The sequence below is a fragment of the Natator depressus genome, chromosome 18, assembly GCF_965152275.1.
Source record: "Natator depressus isolate rNatDep1 chromosome 18, rNatDep2.hap1, whole genome shotgun sequence".
Taxonomy (NCBI): domain Eukaryota; kingdom Metazoa; phylum Chordata; order Testudines; family Cheloniidae; genus Natator; species Natator depressus.
In genome coordinates, this window is record NC_134251.1 from 9,464,581 (window position 1) to 9,487,212 (window position 22,632).

Consider the following 22,632-nt stretch of genomic DNA (forward strand, 5'->3'; position numbering starts at 1 on the left):
CCTCAGATTGGAATTTCATGATTACAACTTTATTTCAAGCAGCAAAATAGCTTCCCTTCCCCCAGCACAGGGTTAGTCTGTTGTCCACGGCTCTTCAGGTTAGTTGTTTGCCATAACCTGCAGAAAGTGTAAAACAAAATGGGGAGGGAGCAATCAGACCAGAAAACAAAGGAAATCTGTGAACAGGGACATCCAGACTCTCCAAATTGTCCCTTTAAATACATAAACCAGTCCTACAACCCTCTCTCTTCCTAAGGATTTAAGACAGGTGATTTGGCTTCTGTGTCATCCTTTACAATAAGGGTTCATTTATAGTTAATAAATATTTGATAAGAACATTATAGCCATGAGCAGTATGTGTTACTGATTATCATAATGATAGATGATAGATAATTAAGTTGTTGGACATCAATTAACATTTATTAAAATTCTACAAATATAGCCTTAATATAAAATTGTGACAGATTTATTCCAGAATGTCTGAACTTTGGTTAGAAATGAAGATCATTTGGATAGTTGCATTCAACAGAAAGACCTGTTCGCTGCAGGAACTAATTCCCTAGAAACAAGACAACATTCTCTTTTGTTGTGTTAAGGGATTGTCTACGTGGTGACGTTATAATGGAATAAGTTAGGGGGTGAATTTAAAGTGCACTAGCTATTACGGGGTATCCACATTGGAAGCTGTTGCTGGCCTATGTACCCAAATGGACAAACCCTCGGTCTTGAACTGTTTTGCGGGTATTTTGTTTTGTTTTACCCCGAATGACCATTTAGAAGTTCACAGCAGAGTTTATTCTTGCTCAGCAGCAGACACTAGACCCTTACCGTAGCGATCCAGTTGTTGAAAGCCGAGACCCGAGTAAAGACGGAGGGTTTGCGGTAATAATTACAGCCTAGTATAGAGCCGAAGCTGACTATACCATGCACTTCCCACTTGCCGTCAGCACCTCTGCAGTTCAGTGGGCCACCAGAGTCCCCCTGCAAGGAAGGAGAGGCACAGTCATTGAACTCCAGATTGGAAAAATCCACGTCTTTCTATGGTGCATGAGAAGAGAAGTCACTGACAGGGGTCTCGTGTAATTGGAGATGGGACATGGGAGAAAGGCAGGAGTGTGAATGAAATGAATATAGGTTTTGTCTTATGAGATGGCTCCCAGCTGCCATGTTCAGGTCCAACATGCAGGTGGTGTTTGGATTCAGGGGTTTGTGGTGGGTCCCTCTTGTAGGTGGGGGTATAGAAATGTGTTTATTAAATAGTCTTTCAACACGTTAATTGCTATCAACCTCTACGAAGGGGTTTCAACGCCCATCTAGAATGGGTAGATCCTAGTACCCTGCCTCATCTTCAGAGTCCCTTCCTATAATGGAGAACTCTCTAAAGCCATGCCCATAAATGCCAAGTTCTCCGGACTCACGTTGCAGCTGGAGATCACCCCGTCGCCGCCTGCGCAGACCATGGTGCGTTTCACTGTGCTACCCCACCAGCTAGGCAGGGAACAGGTGGCGTAATCCACCACGGCCAATGGCCCTTGCTGCAGTTTATTTGGGAAAGGACCATTTGCTGGAAGGGAAGAGAAACAAGGGAGTAGCATTAGCTCCTGGCAGTCAAGAAACAGCAAATGACACATCCAGGTACAAGAGTCAACAGGGATTCCAAGCACAGAGGGGTTGCAGAATCCAGTCCTTAGCGCATCCCTCCTTCAGAAAAGTGTCTGAACTAGATGGATAATCCTCGTCCATTTTAACAATCGCTCTCTGCCTATATCGCATGGGAAATCAGCTGGTGGCCGAGCACTTTAACATTCACATATCAACACCCTACTGGCGGTAGCGTCAGCAAACAGGCCAAGGAATGAATAGGCCAGGATCCCTGCTCTGTGCTCTCACCTCTCTAGGTGATGCATCCTGGTCAGGATTGAAGCACGAGGCTGTTGCCTGCATTGTACCCGTTCTCTGCACAGGGACTTCCCTGTTCCAGGCTGGCTGTCCAACTCTAACATTCACTTCTTTAAAGTGGCTTTTCAACTATTCCATGAGCACTAGCAGCCCCAGCAGCCTTCAGACCACTCTCACTTGGGTTACAATTGCACCTCGAGGCCTCAGCTGGGGTCCTGACAAAAGCTAAACATTCTGCAAGGAAAATGCAAAAACATCTCTGGTGCAGGAGTGGAGCAAGAGCCTGGTCAGCTCTTTCTTTGAATTGAGGGCTGAGGGGGACCAGAAAAAAGAACCTTATTCCAGCCAATCCCAAAGGAGGTGTTAACACAGACGGACTTAGTGTTACCACTGAGAACTGTATTAACACTTACTGTACAGCCTTCCCCATCCAGTTACGTAGCAGATGACGCCAGAGGCCAGGAGACTGTTTGCCGGAGGGAGGCAGGCCGGCTGGATTTGATTGCTCAGAGCAACGCTCCGGGAGAGTTTGATCAAAGCGATGTCGTTGCTGTGTTCAGAAGCCGGGGTTGAGGAGGGAGCGTGCACAGAGGGAAAGTGGAAGAAAACACAGACCCATTAATACGTAGCATTTATAGAGTGCTCCGCCTATTCGAAAGAGGGGACCCTGCCTTTAGCGGGAGGAGGAGGGAAGGAACGTCCTCAGGGCATGGCAGAGGGGTCCCACCCCTTGGTGTTGCCCGTAATACACACAAACACATGCCTCGGTGCCCATAGGCCCTGGTGGAGCACCTTGATTTTCCTTCCCCATGGCCCAAAAGCCGTGTGGAAATCCAGGCACCAGCATCTGCAGCTCCTCTGCGCACATAGGGCTCAGTTTGAGAGGCTTGGCCTGTCTCTGTCAAGCTTTGGTGTAAACTCAGCTTGTGACTATGAGAGCTTCTGGAGAATACATGGAGAGCCTCCTGGAGCCTCAGGTTTACCAAGGTTCCCTGATTTAAAGCACTCGTTTCTGTTCAACTCCCTGTGGTGGGTGGGCGTCTCCCTAGAGAGGTGCCCATGCTGTTACCGACTCATCCTTCTACTCAGAGACTCCCAGAAACTGGCCTTTCAGCCAGAGGCTTCCTCGTCAGGCTGGGGCAGGTGTTCTGTCGGGACCGGGGGAGTGAGACCTTTGGGTTCAAGAGGCATACCCGCTCCTCCTCCAGTCAGTGCTGCCTGTACTCCATCTCAAACTCATGCCTTAATGCCCCCCGGCCCTGTTGGGGCACCAGGACTTGTGTGAGGTAAGTGAGGCCTGTGAGGGCTTTATGTTTCAGTTCATTCCCGAGTCAGCATCCAAACATACAAGGGCTCATCTGTTGTGCGTGAGCACCAATGATTCCAGGATAGTTATTTGTATTTCTTTTTAACACTAGGGGTTTGCCAAATCCCGGCCCTTCCCATCACCCTTACAGCAGGGCAGTGTGCTGTGCCTTTCCTCTCCAAACGGGGCAGCATCTAAGTAATTTTTCAAGCCTTCCCGAGCCTCAATAAACATCATGATATTGTGCCCTGTAATTGCTAGACTGAGGTGTAATAAACCAGTGGAATCTAAAAGTGTCGGCTGCAGTTGGACATAGTCTGGCTCTGTTTAATGGTGTTCAGCCCTACCTTTGGCAGATAACATAATGTAGCAAGTTTCTCAACTGCTTGGTGTTCAGGCCTCTAAGGGAGGTGGTTCGACCCTTAGCAGTTATCATAAGAGCACAATGCCATTCTATTAATCCCTGGTACGCCCACACTTGAATACTGCGTGCAATTCTGGTCACCCCATCTCAAAACAGATATAGTAGAATTGGAAAAGGCACAGAAGGTCAATAACAATCCTTAGAGGTATGGAACAGCTTCTGTATGAGGAGAGATTAAGAAGGCTGGGACTTTTCAGCTTGGAAAAGAAGCGACGAAGAGGGGATATGACTGAGGTCTGTGAAATCATGACTGGTGTGGAGAATGTGTTATTTACTCCTTCATGTAACACAAGAACCAGGGCTCATTAATAGGCAGCAAGTTTAAAACAAACATAAGGAAATACTTCTTCATACAACACAGTCAGGCAATGTTGCGAAGGTCAAAACTATAATGGGGTTCAAAAAACAACTAGATAAGTTCCTGGAGGACAGGTCCGTCGATGGCTATTAGCTAAGATGGTCAGGGATGCAGCCCTGTGCTCTGGGTGTCCCTAAGCCTCTGACTGTCACTCGATGATTGCCCTGTTCTGTTCATTCCCCCTGAGGCATCTGGCATTGGCCACTATCAGAAGACAAGATACTAGACTAGATGGACCATTGGTCTGAGACAGTATGGCCATTCTGACATCCTAGTTCTTGTACTACTGCCTTGGGGAGCTGGGCTTGGCCACATACTTGGGGATGAAACGCGTAGAAAGTTGGAAACGGAGCTGATTCACGGAGCTAACGCACTAGGGCTTCAGCAGAACCAAGGAGTCCTTCAGCAACGTGGCCTCAATCCAAGTTACTAATAATACTTTACATACATTAATTGAACCTCTCCATACACCTGTCTGGTGAGAGCTCCCCTCACCCACTGCTAAGATGCAGGAGACACTGTTGGGTCGAGCAAGGCAGCTGTTAAGCAATAAACAACTGTGCCACGGAGCAGTTTAGAGGCGTTGAATTGAATTCAGTTGCAACAGCTGGAATCTGACTAGGACACTGGGGTTAATTCACTTGGACTCTTACAGAAACTGCTGTGGACTCTTCAATAGCCTCAAGTGGTCAGCAGCTCAGGTGAGTGTGTCCAGAAAGTTTCTGAGATAGTGGAGGCTGAAGGCATCACTTAATTATTAGGGAGGTGGCTCCTGCACTGGCATCTGTCTCTCTGCGGGTCATGGGCATCTGATCGCTGAGCCAGACACGCCCATCCTCCATAATGGGACAAGGGTTTGAACTGGGGAAAGGGCTCACCACTCCTCACATCCAGTCTCCTGGTATTTTGGAATAATCAGTATAAGCCTATGCCGGTGTTCGCCAAACTTTTTACCTCGCACCCCCCCCCCCTACTCCAGTCTGCACCCCCTCTCCCCCAGGCTGGAAACAGGACCACAGCTCTGGGTGGGGGGGATGCGGACGGGGTAAGGGGGCCAAAGCTGGAGGCCTGAGCGGGGCTGGGGCCGAGAGCGGAGCCTCAGCTGGGGGTCTAGGATGACTGCCGGGGCCCCAGGTATGGGGCTTGGAGTGGGGCCCTGGGCACGGGGCCAACAGTTGGGGCTGGGGCCAGGAGAGGAGCTGGGTGGCGGTCCCTCCCCACCCCTCATGGGGGGGGCCTGGCCCAGGCCCCAGCTGCACCCCTCCCCAGAATGGTCCTTCACCCACAGTTTGGGGACCTCTGGCCTATGCTGTAATAACTGGCTCCAGATTTGGAGCTGCCCACGGTGCAGGGGTGTTTGGTTTGGGGCCCTATCTCTCATACTTTGTACGAATAGCTTCGATCAACTTACCCGTCTGCGGCATTGCTTTCGTTCCAGCCTTCATGGACAATGATTTTTTGTGGACTGATGGCAGTCGATCCTTCTTCAGCAGCAGTTAGGTCAAATTTGCCAAGAAACACTCGATAGGTCTGAGAAGAGCTGGGGAGGAAAAGGAACAGGGAGACACGCTTAGCTGTGTAACTTCTGGCTTGCTGCACAGTCACACACCTCTTTGGGAAGGGCGGCCGAATGCAGCCAAGGGTTCTCCAGTGGGAACCCCTCTGAGAACTGCAGGGGCCAGCACGCATTGATCTACATTACCAGCCGTTGGTTTAGGACGGAGCATTGCATGCTGGAACCTATAGTCACTAGAGGCTGCATCTCCACATGCTCCTCTGCCTCCTGCCAAGATTCCCGCTAAACGTGGGCCCCAGCTGATCTTCGCGCTTGAGGCTGCCATTTCCTGGCACATCTGAGCAATTCCGAAGGCCTCTCTGGTAGTGTGACCATGTCTATTACGAAAGCATCTCCACGGGTACAGAGGTGTGTGGAAGAGTATTGTGCACCCTGGCAATCTGACCTCACACACAGCCCGCCCGGGAGAGCTCATATCTGCTCTGACGATGCTTTCCGTGGCTGGAGTGGTAGTAACCAGCCGCAGTGCATGTGTGTACGGGAAACAGGCCTGTACTGCGGTGCTGGGTAGGGAAGCTGGCCTTGACTGAGGCATTTAAGATGGTGAAGTCAAAGCTGATCACGCCCCTCATTTTTACAGCATCCCATAATCTGAGAACAAGAAGCTCTCACTGAAATTGATGGCAGGTGACTTTAAACCCAAAGGGACGATTTCCTCATGGAAGTGGGTGCGCTAGTTAACCTATGGAACTTGTAACGAGAACACAGCTGATTTTAAAAAGGGCTGGATAATTTAATAACTAATATGTATTGTTATACATGCAGAAATAAAGTCAACAGTGCAGGGCATGGCACAGGCAGGGGACGAGGAAGGAAGTTTTCCCCTTCCATTGACTCATCAGGTAGGGGCCACTGCCAGAGACATGCTCTAGATGTCGTTACCTTTTTGGTGGGGGAGACACTGTTGGGTCGAGCAAGGCAGCTGTTAAGAAATGCACAGCTGTGCCACGGAGCAATTTAGAGGCGTTGAATCGAATTCAGTTGCCATAGCTGGAATTTGGCTCGGACACTGGGGTTAATTCACTTGTACTCTTACAGAAACTGCTGTGGACTCTTCAATAGCCACAAGTGGTCAGCAGCTCAGGTGAATGTGTCTGAAAGTTTCGGAGATAGTGGAGGCTGAAGGAATCACTTAACTACTGGGGAGGTGGCTCCTGCACTGGCATCTGTCCCTTTTGTTATTAATATGCACTGGCTTTCTCTTTCTCGCAGAGCACTGACAGCTTTCTGCACGTTGACTTAAAAGAAATGATTGTCCAGGCTTCGGCAGCTAACGTACCTGATGCAGTGAGCAGCTGTCATGACCCAGTTGGGTGCAATGAGGGTTCCCCCACAGTTGTGATACCAGCCACCATTGGCACTGAATGCCACGGAGACCTAGGAACGATATGGTAAGAATGCTACTCACGGATCAAATAGTCCCTATTTTGAGACACCGGTTACTTGCCGAGCATGGCTCTGCAGACCTAGCAAAATATAATGACATTGGTCTCTTATTCCTCCAGAGCTTTCATCCTGATGGATCCGAGCAGGCTTTGACACTTAGCTGACCTGTCAGCTGTAGACAGGAATCACTTCGCTCCCCAGTTAGTTCTTGAAAAGAGCACAGTAACGCTGCAGAACCATCTGGGATGTTGTGATTAATAGTAGTCATTAATTGGTAACTCGTCTTTAGCACACTCCGTACGAGGAGCTCCAGCATTAGCAAATGAATCCTGATACGGGCCCTTGGGAGTAGGATCAGAAACGGAGGTGCCGTGTCCCAAAATAGCAAGTCAGGATCATTTCCCAGCATGCTCCTTGTTTGCTATTTATTGACAAGCTTATCAAAGGGCTCACCACATGGCTCTGGGTGCAAAGAGAGCCCGTTCTGACACCCACTGAAACCAGGGAAAGTTCCTCCTCCCTCACTGATTTCAATGGGAGCTGGATTGGGTGCTAAGTGACTTGCTTAAGGGCAGGCAGTGAGTCTGTGGCAGAGCTGGGGATAGAACTCAGTTCGCACACCTCTTCTTGCACCTTAAGCACAAGGCCACTTGGCCTTGTAGTGTGTCCCATTCAGAATACAGCCACGATACACCTACACTTTGTTGCCTCTGTAGGCTCAGCTCACATACCCACCAGGGGTCCTTAAGTTGCATTCCCCATTCTACCCCCTAAGCTCCTTGTGTGCTGCCCTCCCATCCCCCTCACATCAGGGACATATGTAAATAATCCCGCTTGTATAATTTGTTAAATTATTTCTTTTCTTTCCATGTGGGAGCAAAGTCCTTCAGGGGATCAAAACCTTCTGCTCCATTGGGATGCTGGGCAGGGCTGAGATCTGGGGCATGTTGTTACACTGGAAGGGGTCAATGGCTGCCATCAACCACTTCGCTGATCTATGTCTATTATTATAGACCCAGCTATAGCTGCTGGGTCTGCTAACCAGAGGCCGGGGGCTCCAGGTGTCCTCCACTTTTCTGCCTTCTTGTTTTCCAATTTTCACTAAACTCAGTAGGGCTCTGACCACTGATGCCTAGAACGTTCCCTGGAAGTTTGGAATTGATTGGATATCGTGTTCAAAAGTTATCGCATATCAGACAGGGAAATGCCATCAACGCACATGCAGGCTGAGCAAAGCAAGGCCCAACGTAATGGGAAGGCAACGTGGTTCAAGGTATCCTGGACTGGGCTAAGGAAACCCGGGAATCACTAACCTGCCAGGGCCAGCTGAATGGTCTTGCATCTTCTCCTCCAACCACTCTGTTCAAGAGAGGTGGGTAGGCGGGATTCCCACAACTGAGGGCTGCAAGAGACACAAGATGAGGTCTGCTTTAGAAATCAGAACAGATCAAGCCACCAACCAAAACTGACCTGATCTTTGTGTAACACATGTTTGAACTTAGGGGACCGATCTGGTGCCCTTTCTATCACTACAGACGTTTCTAAGCCATAGTCTATTCTGACCCTTACATTGCACCCATTACTCTGATATCTCAGCACCTCCAGGCTGCTGGTCAGCATCAGGACCACAGGATCAAGCTCGAAGTCTGCGGTTGGTAAAACAGATGAAAACCTACGTCTAGGCGGGATACATACCCCCAGTGGCCAGCATCAGGGTAGCGAACAGGATACGGATCATGGTGCCCTGTAGCTGTGTCAGGAGCAGTGCATCTTCTGAGCCCTCTTATATGGCTGTGCGGCTTATCTCTTGGAGATACAGCCTGGAGCAGGGGGTGTGTGGCTCAGTCACCAGTGGGAATTTTCACACCCATGGGACATTTTCCTGTGTGTGCACGTGCTAAAAAAAGATGGACCTTGAGATGCTGGCTTCAGCTCTGCCTTGGGTGCAGAGTGCTGCGTGAGCTGGATTTTGTTTGTTGCAGCTGTTTGCTCTCCCGCTATCTTGAGTCCTGGTCACAAATATGTGGATGGAAGGGAAAATTACCTGAATTTGGGGTGGGGGGGGGGGTAAATCTCCGCCCCAGCAATTCATGGGGAACCCCTAGTCCACAAAGTCCTCCAGGAGCCTCTGGTGTTGCAGTGGAAGGATGGGACTTTAGGGTAAAGCCACCAGGGCCTGGGTTTGAGGGGTAGGTAAGGCGGGGGAGGCATGGGTGAGGAAGGACTTTGGCTGTGTGGCCAAAGGGGCAAAGGTGTGGGAAGGGCCTGCATTGAAGGGACTGGCATTGTCATATTATTAGACCCTTATCTAAGTTGCCTTTTTTCAGGTGGTGAGATGGGGAGAACAGTGGGCACTTGGAAGCAATAATTAGAGCTCCCCAGCCCCAAAAATATGAAGACCCAAAAACAATTCCCCTCCCCCACTGCCACCTTCTCTTTCAGCCCCAAAGTAATTGGGAAGCTAGAAACTGTATGTAAGAACTTTTTCACAGCCCTAGTAAAGCCCTTCCTGCTGGAAACTCACCAGGCTGCTGCGTATGGGTCCCACCAAACTTTTCCTTCCAAAATCCATCTTTGGTTGTTTTCCAAACATTTCCCAGGTAATGATGGTTTAGGATATTAAATGGGGCTAGTTCTGACAATCACACCTTGGGTTTCCCCATCATTTACTCGCTTCTGTTGCATTGGAGGAGATGGTTCTTGAGAGGTGGTAAAAAGCATTTAAGTCCTTTGGGGGCAGGAAGCCAGGCTTCTCCAGACCTGCCAGTATAGTGCCTATCACACTGTTGGTGCTAGATACATTATGTGGCTTTCTTACTGTTATCTGTATGGAGAAACTGCCCATTAATTGATCGGTTCTTGGGGCATCTTTCTATCTACAGTACTCATTATCCTGTGTCACTGTAGTATCTGAGCACCTCACACTCTGTAATGTATATCCTCACGTGAAGTGCCATTTACCCCAGCTTTAATATGGGGAACCTAGGCACAGAGAAGCTATGTGACATGCCCAAGGACGTCAGTGGCAGAGTGGGGAACAGACACTGGGTCTCCTGATCCCTACACCATGGCTATAATCAGATCAACCCTCCTCTCACGGCAGATGTCAATACGTTTAGGTTTCCAGTCCGGCTCAAGTAAAGAAACTTGTAGCATTAGATTGTCTGAGCTACTTGAGTCCTGTCTGTTACCCCAGCATGTGATCTCAACTCCCATTAAACTTAACCACAGCCCCATCTCCACAATACAACCTGAACTCCTGCCCCGAGACCTTTGGATCTGCAGTTGTTGTTGTTCATTACCTTGCCGTTCTTCCTTGCCTTGATGACGGCACTCTGCAATGCACCCGGGGTGGCTCAGATTTGAGATGAGTTTGGTCTCAGTATCAATCCACATCAGAGGAATATTTGAACGAAGAGCAAAACCCACTTCAGAGTTTGGAGCCAATAATCCATGTGCTCTGGGAACACCCAGCACGCTGGCAGGAGAACTGGTGGCAAATAGCTGTGTGTGCCACAGGACTTGGGCTGTTTTTAACCAGTTTGCTCAATTCCCCAGTGTCACGGGCACTTTAATTTAGAAAGGCCAATTGACTTATACATAGAGCTGGGGACGGTGGTGGGGCGAGGTGTGTGTGTATGTGGGAGTGTGAGAGAGAGCGAGAGTGTGAATATTTTACAGTATTTCCCTTCTACAATGTAGGTTGTGTAGTGAACCTAAAAGTCACCAGGAGGCACGGTTTGGCGCACATGGATTGGGTGCTGCCCCTTCATTTCTGGGGCCCTCTGCTCTAGCTCTGTGAAGTCCTTTGATCTGTCTTAGTCTCTCTGCTGTGCATGCGCATTCATCCCCAAAGCACAGACCAGCGAGCCCGCTCTGTGCTCCCCGGGAAGTAGGGAAGTGTTAACCCCATTTTGCCAAGAGGAGAATGGTGAGGTGGCTCATGTGAGATAACAGTGAATGGGTTAGAACTCAGCAATGCCTGGCTTCCAGCCCTGAGCACCCTTATGAGATGCAATACAGAGTTAGAGCCCAATCTTTTCTCTACCCCTCACCCTTAAAAAAAAAAACTGTGTAGCAATCCCTGATTGCAGTCACACAGGTACCATTCCACTGCCCATGGGAAGGTGGGGCAGGATTCCAGGAGCCCACAGATAGATTCTATAGAGCCATGCTCCCTTCCCCAATGCACGGGTGTTTTTGGAGGAGCAGGTCAGGGGAGGGTTGGATCTGGCGCGTCTAGGACTGCATTAATCCCCTAGCCACTCCCCTACGCAACAGGGCTGTGCAACAGGACAATTTTCTGCATCATCCAGGAAAATCCTTAGTGAATTAAGGTTAAGTAGCTCTGGAATCCTTTAAAAATGCAAAGTTTATGTGTTAGTGTGGAATTGTACACAACTTCTCTAGCGGCAAGAGGTGACCAGTGTAAACCCTGGGATGTGTTTTGAGCCCCAAAGGACTATTTGAAACAATGTGCCCGGCAAGAATGAACTTTTGGGACGAACAAATTTAAGTGGGCTTCCCAGAAAATCGTCGGGGGGAGGTGAATGCAAATGTACAACCACCCCTCCTTCCCAGTTGTGCAAAACCCCAGCCTTCTGAAGCTATGCCCTGAGGAAAGGACCTTTGTCTGCTGATCAGCTGTTACATGAGGACAAGAGCAAAAACCCAAACCTTATAAAGGAAAAACAAAACCTATGCACGGTTGTTCTTGCTCTGAGCTAAAGCAGTTGTGAACTTGTAGCCCCAGGAGAAAACCATGCATAGGGTTTGAAGGACTGACTCCTGTCAGCACCTGTTGGCGTTAGGGGCCTGATCTCCAGTAAGCTTAATAGCAAGCATGTCAGTTCTTTTATCGTTTCTAATGATTTTGCTGTAATGCTTTCACCTTAAGAATAAATGTGCTTGCTTAGAAAGGGCTGCACAGTAACTTAACTGTGGGCCATTACCCTGTTTGTAGCCTCTGAAGAGAAAGCAAAGCACAGATGCTGGCTGGGTTAGGCAGTCTGGCTTGCTGGAGAACTCACCATGTAGGCAGGGAACAGTGCAGCCTGGAAATACCCCGGTCAGAAACGGGAAAGATGCAGGTCCCCACCCAAGAGAGGTGACAGCTGGGGAGTGGGTGCCTTGCTGGACCACGGAGGGGGAATACAGCTGCCATTGCCCTGAACTGTGGCACGGTGCACAGCAGCCACCATGGAGTGGCTCCTCGGCTTTGCTCCTCCTCCCGCCATGCTTGGGGATCTCCTGCAGTGAACATCCCAGTCACGCCAGACCGGTGGTGTTAAAGGAGATGCTCACTTGTCATTTTAGCTCTGTGTTCCCTCAGACAGTTCTACTGCATGATCTATCAAAGCATACGGGGGCATCCAAACATCTCTTTCAACGTAAAAATGAAAGGATCAGGCAGAGAGTGATTCCAGGTAGGACCAACACCTTTCCCCTCCTTTGCTTTGTTGCGTGTGCATAACAAAAATCTTCCTTTGAGTGGTTGTGGGGGAATGTGCTATGCGATTTTGCAAGCACAGGACAGTAAACATATGGGTGAGTGGGCTTCCCTCTGCTGCAGAGGGAAGTGGCTTATACTTGTTCAAACGGAGCCTGAAGTTACTGACCAGTAAGACAGGGGCTACTTTATAGTTACATTCCACAAAGAGCCAAGCCTGGTTGTGTGCAACTGACGCGGGTTCGTGGGCTTGCTGGTTTGGGATGCATCACCGGCGAGATAAAGCCGTTGTATACGCGAATGTATCAGCATCCAAAATCAAAGCAAGGAGACTTTCACTTCAGCGTTATGTACAGATGCCAGAATAGCTTTGATCATTTCACTGCTGAGCTGATACCCCTTGTTTTTAGCCCACCCTGGGCTCGCCAATCCTTGAGGAATTGGCTGTTTGAGGTACAGACCATATCTCTGTTGGGTGTTTGGACAGCGCCTGGTGGAATAGTACTGGGAACTCTAGGTTCTGCTGTGGTAACAGCAGTAGTAAGGACAACCATCTGCTTTCAACTCTTGCCTATTGATAGTCACACATGATTCCACAGTTTAGTCTCAGGTATTTTCTCCCCTGTATAAGTGTCCCTGGGAAAAGGCAAAAAGCTGGGCCAGATCCTCAGCTGGTGTCAATCAGTGTAACTTAACTGAAGTCACTGGCACTGTGTGTATTTCCTGTAAATAAGTACCCATGTGTCAGACACATTTCAAGCAGCCTCTGGACCAAGGAAAGTTATGATGAGACAATTTATTAGGGTTTCCTGGGATTTACAATCAATGAAATGAGCTGGACTTTTCAGTTGAGATTTATTTTCTGGTGACAGGGGAAAGAAAAGAAGCAGTGTTAGTCATTTTTAAAAAATAAGTTACAGTTTCACACTAAACCAGACTAAATGGCTCCCGGTAAAGCAAGTTCTTATTTACAAGTCCACTCGGTCTGAAGCATCAATGGCTCTCTCCTACTGGAGAAGTGTAACCTATACTGTGGCAAGCTAAAACAGACGGGCCCGAAGTCCTGGGTATCCAATTAGATTTATACACGTGCAACAAGCTGGTCATAAAACTGGGAGATTTCTTTATAAATTTCAAAAAGTGTCCGAACAGCTGACCACTCTCCTCTAAAGTAACGTCGGCATCTGAGGCAAACCCCCAATCCTTCTGCATGGTGCAGCTGAGTTAAGTCTCTCTGGGTTGTCTCCTCTCCTATTGGCATTTCCAGCATTGTAGACTATTTCTAGGCCAGGAGGCTCAAATCTAGGGACGAAATAAATGGCTGGACTTTCAAAGTTGCCCATTACCTAGTAGCTCTCACTGAAATCCCACTGAAGTCAATGGAAGCTCCTTGGTGCTCAGGCTATTTACTTCAACACCTAAGTAATGACTTAGGAGCCTAACTTTAGGCCTCCATTTTTGACACTGGACACAAGAATGCCTCATTTTTGTAGGACAGCAGCAAAACCATTTGCTGTGTAGAGATGGCACCAAAGATGGGCCAAGGCTGTTCAGTTGCGATCCTGCTCCAAACTTCCCCAGAGTTTGAGGGCTTTGGTGCAGGCCTATACATTTGATTTAGTCATCGAGAGCTGACTGAAAAGGAAACAGAGATAGTAGTTCTGGGATGGGTCAATCGGTTTTCTTTTAGGTACTTAAATAAAAGCAACTAGATAATCATTTCACGTAAGTGTGCAGAAATCTAGTTAAGCACTTGGAGCTTTGCTTTAATGGGCTGATACCTACCTCATTTATCCAGTCGATGTAGGCAGACACCCGGGTGAAGACAGTTGGCTTCTTATAAGTGTTGCAGCCCAGCCCAGATCCAAAGCTCACAATGCCATGTACTTCCCAAGCATTAGCGCCATGACAGTTCAGTGGGCCCCCAGAATCTCCCTGACACAACACAAAACAGGGAAACTTTTATTATAGTAACAGTCCTTCTGGCTCAGCGATAAGGCTTGGCTGATTTTCTTAGTATTAAGATTTGGGAGGATACAGAGAGAATTTCTGCCTTTTTTTTTTTGTGTCTAGTGTCCTGGACTTCTTCAAACTCTTGGGGATAATGCCTTCATTCTGTACTGTGGTCACTGTTCAGAAAGTCTATATGTGACCCGGTGTTGTACATAGGACACTACCATTTTTCTCTATACTCGGAGTAGGAAATAACTGGTAGCTTTGACTTTTTCAAGGCAGCCTTGCGTATCTTCGCTCATGCATTCGAGTAACTTGTTCTATTGGGTGTGTGGCCAAGCTGAATTCCACTGTTCTATCAGAAGTGGGTGAATTGGTGTCTGCATGGAAATAAGAGGCTCGTGTTCAGATATGGGTGAGGCGAGCACCTTCAGACTTCTTCTCCTCCCAGGCACTTCACTCTAACCTACAACAGCTGCTTCAGTTCAGAGGATGGGCCTTGTGCTCAGCTATGAAGTGGATGAATCTTTTACATTTGTGTTCTGCGTTGTCAAAGGCATACATCAATCACCAGTGAAATGCAGCCACTCTGGTGTGGCGAATAGCCAGATTAACTCTTTCTGCTCAGCAGTTAGAAGAGACACTGGGATCTCATGAAAAGCACTGTGGGATCTTTAATTAATTTGCATGGATCAAAAAGGACATTGGTTTGCAAGATTGAGTTCAATCCTCCCCTTACGCCCCCAAAAAGAAGTAAATAACATGGCTTGAGAGGTGACTTGATCCCTGCTTAGGTTTGAACCTGTAACTCCAGGGAGTCCTATATTCCAAACTTGATACATGGACTGCTCAGCTGTGCCACAAAACTCACTCAGCTTGTTAGCAAATATCAGAGGTGCCAAGTCTCACTTCGATGTCATTATCCAGAGGACTTTCTTGGTTGAATTTTCATAGCTAGGGAGTCCCTAGGAGCCAATGAGATGCTGCTGTGAACCCATCAGCACATGCCCCAGTTCCTGCCAACAGGATTTGCTCACCTTCCTTGAGAGGTGATGAGAAAGGATGCAGCACTACCGTGCTGGGAAGACTTACTTGGCATCCAGAAACAACTCCATCTCCTCCGGCACAGACCATGGTTTCCCTGACCATGAAGCCCCACCAGTCCCACTGACTGCAAGTGGCATGGTCCACGACAGGCAGCAGTGCCTGCTGGAGATCATCAGAGATGGGGCCATTGGCTGGTAAACAGAGTGGATCACAAAAAAAGAAAAAGAACCATCAGGAGCGTTTTACACAGGTGAGAAGCCAAGTCAGGAGCTGTCTTCTACACAAGGGAGGTTATTCAGAAAATGGAAACATCAGATTGACTGGCTATTGGTGATCACTCAAGATACCAGTATATGAAGGGTGCAAACAGCAAAGGAAGGAGAAGAATCACTGAGGGTGCGTAAAAGCATTATGGGAAGAAACTGAGTAAAGGTAAATTTAAGATGTTAATCAGAGAAGACTAGACTGGGAAAAGGACTAGAACAAAGAGTAGGAATCAATGCCGCATTGTCAAGCAGGTAAACTAGTAACTCTCCTAACTCTCTTCCACCTCTAACCTTTATGATTTATTAGCTCTTTTGGGAGTCTGAGATCTGATCTGGCTCCAAGGGAAATCCAAGCTCAGACATCCTTTGGTTTCTGGTTCAGGAGCTCAGTCAGCCTGAAGGCACTGTGTCCTATTTCCTCCAGCATAATAGTTTCCAATCTTTTTGGCCACTTGCACCAGTTCCCCATGCTTTGGCCTCCACTGAACCAGCCCATGCTCACTCTAGCCTTTCACAGTGCATAGGCTGTTCCAGATCTTAGCTTTGTGAGAGGGCCAATGGCCATGGCATGTCAGAGCGGGGCCAGTGACATGGGAAGCTTGCAAAGGAGGCTCATTGTTAAAACAGGTAGCCTGGAGTAACACTCAGCAACGACTGGAGTCTATCGGTACTGGGCCACGTCCTAGGAGCGGGACACCACGGCTGTAGGAGAAGGTGCTCTACTCACTCCAAAGGCGTCCCCATCCGGTGATGTAGCAGGGGAAGTCTTGTGTCAGGATTGCACCGTTTGCAGGCAGGCAGGCTGGCTGGATCGTCTTGCTCAGTTGTACGGGCTCCGCTAGCTTGATCAGGGCAATATCGTTGCTGAAACCCAAATCAGATCGGGAGGGGAAGTTTAAACTCAGCTGGGAAACACTGGACTCCTGAGGACTGAGAGACCCTTTGAGACCCTCTTACCCACCTTTTCTTTTCTAGCTGAGTAAGATGTTCAAGTTCTTGTTCTTTCCACACTCAAGAGTGAGTGGGCTCACTAACAACCTTCCTTTCCCTCCTTTGCTCATTTCTAACTGCCGGATGTCTATGTCAATGTCTATGCTCAGTCCTGACTTGGTGTGGAAGGCAGACCCACAGAGCAAACAGCAACTCTCTCAAGCAGAGAGGACACAAGTCCAGTTCAGTAGCTCTATGCAGGGCCAGATTTCAGTGGGAGTTTAGCCTGTGGGAAGGAAGCTGCAGGGTTGGCATATTTAAGCAGTATTAGAGTAGGATCCAAATTTCAAAACATGGTATTAAAAAAGAATCCCACCGTAAATAAAGATGCAATATTAATATACTGGATAAAGAGCAAAAGTGTCAAAATGGCTTAAGTCCCATTTTCAAAAATGACCTGGGTACTTAAAACCTGTGTCCCTTTGACTTTCAGTGAGACCTAGGTGCCTAAGTCACTTGGGCCTTTTTGAGAATTTTACCAACCACTTTTTCGCACACATTAAATACATGCCTTAGTTTGCAAACACTTTAAACTTGAGTTATGAGAATAAACGAAGTGTAATATCTGAGCCAGTCAAAAAAAAAAAAAAAAAAAAAAACAAACATGGACAGCCAATGTAGCCATAAAACAACTGCTGAGGTGTTTGTGCCTTACCCCGGCCTGTCTTCTTAATTTGATTGAATTGATTTAATCTGAACCGTGACATTCCATTACAAAAGCAACCCTTCACTAGACCCACCTCACCAAAGCACATCCCACACGGCAGCCAGTCAGAAAGCAAACGGAACCAAAAATCTCCCCTGCCCACTCCTTAGCTTCCCAAAGGAAACACGTCACGTGACTCCAGGTCAAAGCAGGGAAGGCCGGCAGTGACTTTGGGGCGGTGGTGGGAGAATGAGGGTTGGTGACATGACCCAATAATTCTCTTTACACAAGAGTGGCCCGTCTGAATAGCAACTTTCCTTATTGCAGTTGTCAGAGGCATATTTTAATCAAAGTGGCTTTGGGCGCAATCAGTGAAATAGAGCCAGAACTGGCTGATTTGAGCTCAGCTTTCACAGCACAATTGCTGAAAGAGAAACTGCAGAGCCCCCACCACCAGCACCCAGGGGCCTTAGCGGATTTACATGGTCAGGAAGGAGTTCCATTTCTCATGGACAATGATCTTCTCCACAGCAGCGGCCACAGAGCCAGGTTCCTCGACCTCCAGGTTTTGTTTCCCCAGTAGAACTCGGTATGTTCTGCTGTTGCTATAGGAACAAACGGCAGGAGAAAACACCGTTAAACTTACGCCTCTCTTGATTGCCTCCACATTCACAGCTTATCTGCTTAGGCCTTGCATTCGTTTCCTAGCTGTGACGAGGCCATCAATGAAAGCTAAGGAAGTAACTCTGTTAGAGGACAGCTATTAGCCTCATTGTGGATCAGGCACCAGATGAAGGCAAAGACCCACGCACCCCTAGCATGAGTTGCGTATTCTCACTCTTGGTCCCCTCCCCAGCTGTGTTTCTGCACTAAACACTTGGACTTCCTGGACAAGGGCTTTGGGCCTGTTCCCTTGGCAAAAGACTTCCACTCCTAGTTTGTGTGCATGGCTTATCTGCCCTCGTTCACCCACCATGGCTATTTGTTTATCTCAGTGGTTCTCAGCCATGGTACATGTATCCCTGGGGGTACGCAGAGGTCTTCCAGGGGGTACAGCAACTCATCTAGCTATTTGCCTAGTTTTGCAATAGGCTACATAAAAAGCACTAGCAAAGTCAGTACAAAGTAATGACTGGCTTATACGGCTCTGTATACTATACGCTTAACTGTGAGTACAATATTTATATTCCAAGTGATTTATTTTTATAATTCTATGGTGAAAATGAGACAGTAAGAAATTTTTCAGTAATCGTGTGCTGTAACACTTTTGTGTTTTCGTGTCTGATTTTGTAAGCAAGTTGTTTTTAAGTGAGGTGAAACTTGGGGTACACAAGACCAATCAGACTCCTGCAAGGGGTACAGTCATCTGGAAAGCTTGAAAGCCACTGGTTTACCTGATGCAGTGGGCCGCAGTGAGGACCCAGTTGGTAGCAATAAGGGTCCCGCCACATGTGTGAGCCCAGACGCCACTTTTGTCGTATTGGAGGGAAATCTGGAATTCACCGAAAGCATGAGGATGTTAGCCTGGATTTCACCCAGTGGTTAAAAAAATAAAGCCCAGTCTTGGGCAATAATAACGCTGCTTCTTTACCTGCCAGGGCCAGCTGTGGGGATTGGCATCTTCACCTCCGACCACACGGGCAACAAAAGGTGGGTAGGCAGGGACGCCACAGCTGTACGCTGGGAAATGCAACAGGGAAGAGAGATGAGCATTTACAAATTACCACAACCTCATACTAATGGCCTGACCCTATGCTCCTGTCTGCTAACCAGCTCAAGGAGTCCCAAGTTCATTTGGGGATGGGGAATGTGCTTGTGAGCTTTATTTCCACCTGAACTCCCCCGCCCCCTGTCCACCCATGTAACTGGATTGAATGCAAGTTTGTCATCAAGCTGAGCTGGGCATCTGCAGAAGAGATGCTCACATGCGCAACATACCAAGGAAATTTAGGAGGGAAGAGGAGAAGCCCTGTGTATGGTAAACCTGCATTCAATATGCTGTGGACACTGACAGTAAACTGCACCAAGGAAATCCCCCAAGTTAACTGACCCAAATTGGGTCCATTCTCAAGTGCAACTTTCAAATTCTCAGGAACAAGTGTCCATATTGCAGCGGGTGTGAACTGGTCACCTTGCCTGAGGTCTCTGTAGTGAGGCCAAGGTCTAACTGGGCCAAGGTAACTGAATTCCCATCTGGCTCCTGGAAGAAGTCCCTGTGGAGTAGGTTTGAGGGACACCAGCAGGAAGCTTGCTCAGTGCTCCAGCTTGTGGTGAGGGAGAGGCCTTCAGTCGCCAAGGCTGTCATTTGGCAGCCCCCTGCACTCATTTCAGGCCTCCCCTCTCCCTTCCCATCCAAGGAGACTGGAGTTGCCAGACATATAAAAAACTTACCATAGCCCAGGAGCAAAGCGAGGAACACAAACCCGAACATGGTGACTGTCTAGGTTCAGCGAAGGGGACTGCTGACTACTTATAGGGTAAGACCAGTTTGACCTGAAGCCAAGAATGGAGATTAGCTGCAGCATAGAACCAATACGCGGTGAGATAAATATTTGTTCCTAACCTTGGGAAGTTATCGTTCAGCAAACATGATGCACTGGGCAGTTTGGAAGAAAAGGCAATGTCTTACCTTTAAAATGTGCGACCTAGCAGGATTTCTCTCTCTGTAGAAAGAAAAGGAGGACTTGTGGCACCATAGAGACTAACAAATTTATTTGAGCATAAGCTTTCGAGAGCGACAGCTCACTTCATCAGATGCACGTAGTAAAGGCTCACTCACCGTGCCATGCCGGGCAAGCCACAGTTGCTTTTAGGCATACCCAGGATATCAGGCACCATGAACCAGGTAATGCTTTCATTCTACACAGAGATCCTGGGGTCAGTAAAGAAAAGGCAAAACTTTGCTCTCCGGCCTCCATACACTGGGTTTGTACCATGTTTAATCCGCTAATGGGCAGTCGTTTTTGGCTCGCTTACCTGATCTTCTCTGTGCATCAGTTTTTCCATCTTAATTAATGCTCCCTGAAGGCCTCACATGGACGAGGCTATAGCACAGGCAAAGTACCGGTGTTATAGTCAAGTATTTTCTCATTTCGGAAACTTTTTCTTCTCAAGTGGGAGGCTTGGCTTGGTCTGGGTTACTGGGCCACCCATTGCTACTGTATAACAGTGGGGCCACTGTAAGATGCGTATGCATCTCCAGCACCTAGTTTTGACACCGAAAAGGGGTCAAGCCGGTATCTGCCAAGGTATTTAGGTACCTAATGCTCATGGGAATTTGGTGCCTCAAGCCCTTTGAGGATCTGAGCCTCACTACTTAAACATTCCAGGGATAACCTTAGCAATAGCTTCAGTCCAGCCGAGCACTCGCACGCTGTAGCAATTTTCTGAACAAGAAGCCCCCTGACTTCAATGGGACGATGGTGGAGTAAGATTGCAGACAATGCGAATAAGGGAGGCAGAACCTGGCCTATCGCTAGAGAAGCTGTATCATTTTGCCTCGCCTTGCGACAGATTCGCGAGGATATTCTCTTACTAGTTACAAGAGCAGGGTTCCTAGGCCTCTGAAGGGCTTCTGTAACATTTAAGCACTTCCATATTTTCAAGGCGTGTTCTCAGAACGGCTCGCGCAAGTGAATCTGTGGGACAATTGTTTTTGGTAACGGGATTAAGGAAAAACCATCTGGTTACTTCCAAAAGTAAAGCTGATGTTCCGGCTTCTGCAGAAAGCATTTTAGGTGCTGCTGGCATTCACAAAATCCCCGTCCAGCTGCTGCCTGACCTGTAGGAGCCTCAAAGATATTTAGATGGTTTCAATGGGAGTTAAGTGCCAAACTAGATTTGGATCTAGGCACCTAAGTTCCACTGTGACAGTCCGTAAAGCCCCTGACTGGCTAGTGCAGGGGTGGGCAAACTACGACCCGTGGGCCGGATCCAGCCCCTCGGGGCTTTGGATCCAGCCCGCAGGATTGCCCCCACTGCTCTCAGAAGCGGCTGGCACCACATCCCTGGGGCCCCGGGGGGGCAGGGGACAGAGGGCTCTTGCCTCCAGGCATCGCCCCCCACAGCTCCCATTGGCCAGGAATGGAGAACCGCGGCCCATGGGAGCTTTGGGGGAGGTACCTGGAGGCGTGGCAAGGGCAGCGTGCGGATCCCTGTGCCCCCCCACCCCCAGGGGCCACGCAGGGACGTGGTTCCTGCCGCTTTCCGGAGCGGCGCAGGGCCAGGGCAGGCAGGCAGGCAGGCAGGCAGGGAGGGAGGGAGCCTGCCCTGGCCCCAGTGCATGCCGCTGCCACCCCGGAGCCTGAACCCCTCCTACACCCCGCCCCCCAACTCCCTGCCCTAAGCCCCCTGCCGCACCCTGCACTCCCATGCACCCCAACCCCCGCCACACCCCTCCTGCATCCCAACCCCTTGCCCTGAGCCCCGTCGCACCCCACACCCCTCCTGCACCCCAACCCCTTGCCCTGAGCCCCCTCCCATAGTCCGCACCCCTGCCCTGAGCCCCCTCCTGCACTCTGCACCCCTCCTGCACCCCAACCCACTTCCCTGAGCCCCCTCACACACCCTGCACCCCTCCTCTGCCCCAATCCCTTGCCCTGAGCCCCTTCCTCCACACCGCACCCCCTCCTACACCCCGTACTCCTTCCTGCACCCCAACCCTCTGCCCCGGCCCTGCATACCATTTCCCCACCCAGATGTGGCCCTCGGGCCAAAAAGTTTGCCCACCCCTGGGCTAGTGGCTAGTTTAGGCAGCTCACCGCTGAGCTTGCTGGCTTTTGTGACTCGGTGCCTAACGTGCCCCACACACTGTGTGTATGGGGAGCCTGGACACCTAATGTGTAGCTGTGAATTCCCCTGGGCAGCCCAGCACCTAAAAGATGGGTGCTGCCCCGCTCCGCCTTGCAGCACTTACGTTCCTCCTTGAGCATCCGGCCCTTAGACTCAGCCTGGAGTCTGGGCAACCGGAACGGAGTTGCAGAAGACAGGGGTAGCCCTATATGAAAAAGGAAGCCAAGCTTTAGAAGGGTCAGTGTGTCAAGAATGGGAATGGAGAGCCCAGACTCTGTGAGATGGACACTGGGCCTATCAAGAGGGAATTTGAGGAGCAAATAGCCAAAGGCAGAAACAAATCACAAGAGGTAACGTAAGGGCTTGTCTAATTCACAGGGAATTGGGGAATTGACAGGGCCGTGAGTGAAGAATAGCCAGGGTGGGAATTCAAAGTGCAATAGCTGTTCTGCACTAACTCCCTGTGTGGACACTTTCTCCGCAGTGGATTGACCTAACCCACACAAAGGCACTCACCTGGCAATAAGAGCGTTCACACGAG

At 49.1% G+C, this 22,632-nt stretch overlaps 2 protein-coding genes across 2 annotated transcripts; both read right to left on the reverse strand.

Annotated features, from left to right (window-relative positions):
• Positions 1-10,345, reverse strand: LOC141974376 (chymotrypsin-like elastase family member 2A). Its single transcript, XM_074934050.1, has 8 exons — positions 10,252-10,345; positions 8,263-8,351; positions 6,843-6,940; positions 5,399-5,527; positions 2,313-2,449; positions 1,419-1,564; positions 829-981; positions 1-117 (listed from the first exon to the last, which is right to left on the reverse strand). The coding sequence occupies exons 1-8, from the start codon at positions 10,343-10,345 to the stop codon at positions 100-102; spliced, it is 864 nt and encodes a 287-aa protein (XP_074790151.1). The 3' UTR covers positions 1-99.
• Positions 10,346-13,223: 2,878 nt separating this feature from the next.
• On the reverse strand, positions 13,224-22,283 carry LOC142000674 (chymotrypsin-C-like). The gene is made up of 9 exons (XM_074975110.1): positions 22,216-22,283; positions 19,692-19,793; positions 18,892-18,980; positions 18,695-18,792; positions 17,783-17,905; positions 16,392-16,528; positions 15,444-15,589; positions 14,184-14,333; positions 13,224-13,700 (listed from the first exon to the last, which is right to left on the reverse strand). Exons 2-9 carry the CDS (start codon positions 19,729-19,731, stop codon positions 13,695-13,697), a joined length of 789 nt encoding a protein of 262 aa, XP_074831211.1. The 5' UTR covers positions 19,732-19,793; positions 22,216-22,283; the 3' UTR covers positions 13,224-13,694.
• Positions 22,284-22,632: the final 349 nt, after the last annotated feature.

What these genes read in the sequence shown, in the direction of transcription:
- LOC141974376 (XM_074934050.1), bottom strand. Translation starts at nt 10,345, where the DNA reads ATGTGGATTGATACTGAGACCAAACTCATCTCAAATCTGAGCCACCCC. An exon ending in TGGATGGGGAAGGCTGTACA is followed by an intron (nt 1,565 to 2,312) that starts GTAAGTGTTAAT and finishes CTTCCCTTCCAG; the next exon opens with CAAATGGTCCTTTCCCAAAT. An exon ending in GGGTGATCTCCAGCTGCAAC is followed by an intron (nt 982 to 1,418) that starts GTGAGTCCGGAG and finishes CCTTCCTTGCAG; the next exon opens with GGGGACTCTGGTGGCCCACT.
- LOC142000674 (XM_074975110.1), bottom strand. Translation starts at nt 19,731, where the DNA reads ATGTTCGGGTTTGTGTTCCTCGCTTTGCTCCTGGGCTATG. An exon ending in CCCACAGCTGGCCCTGGCAG is followed by an intron (nt 18,793 to 18,891) that starts GTAAAGAAGCAG and finishes GGTGAATTCCAG; the next exon opens with ATTTCCCTCCAATACGACAA. An exon ending in CGGATGGGGACGCCTTTGGA is followed by an intron (nt 15,590 to 16,391) that starts GTGAGTAGAGCA and finishes TCTGTTTACCAG; the next exon opens with CCAATGGCCCCATCTCTGAT.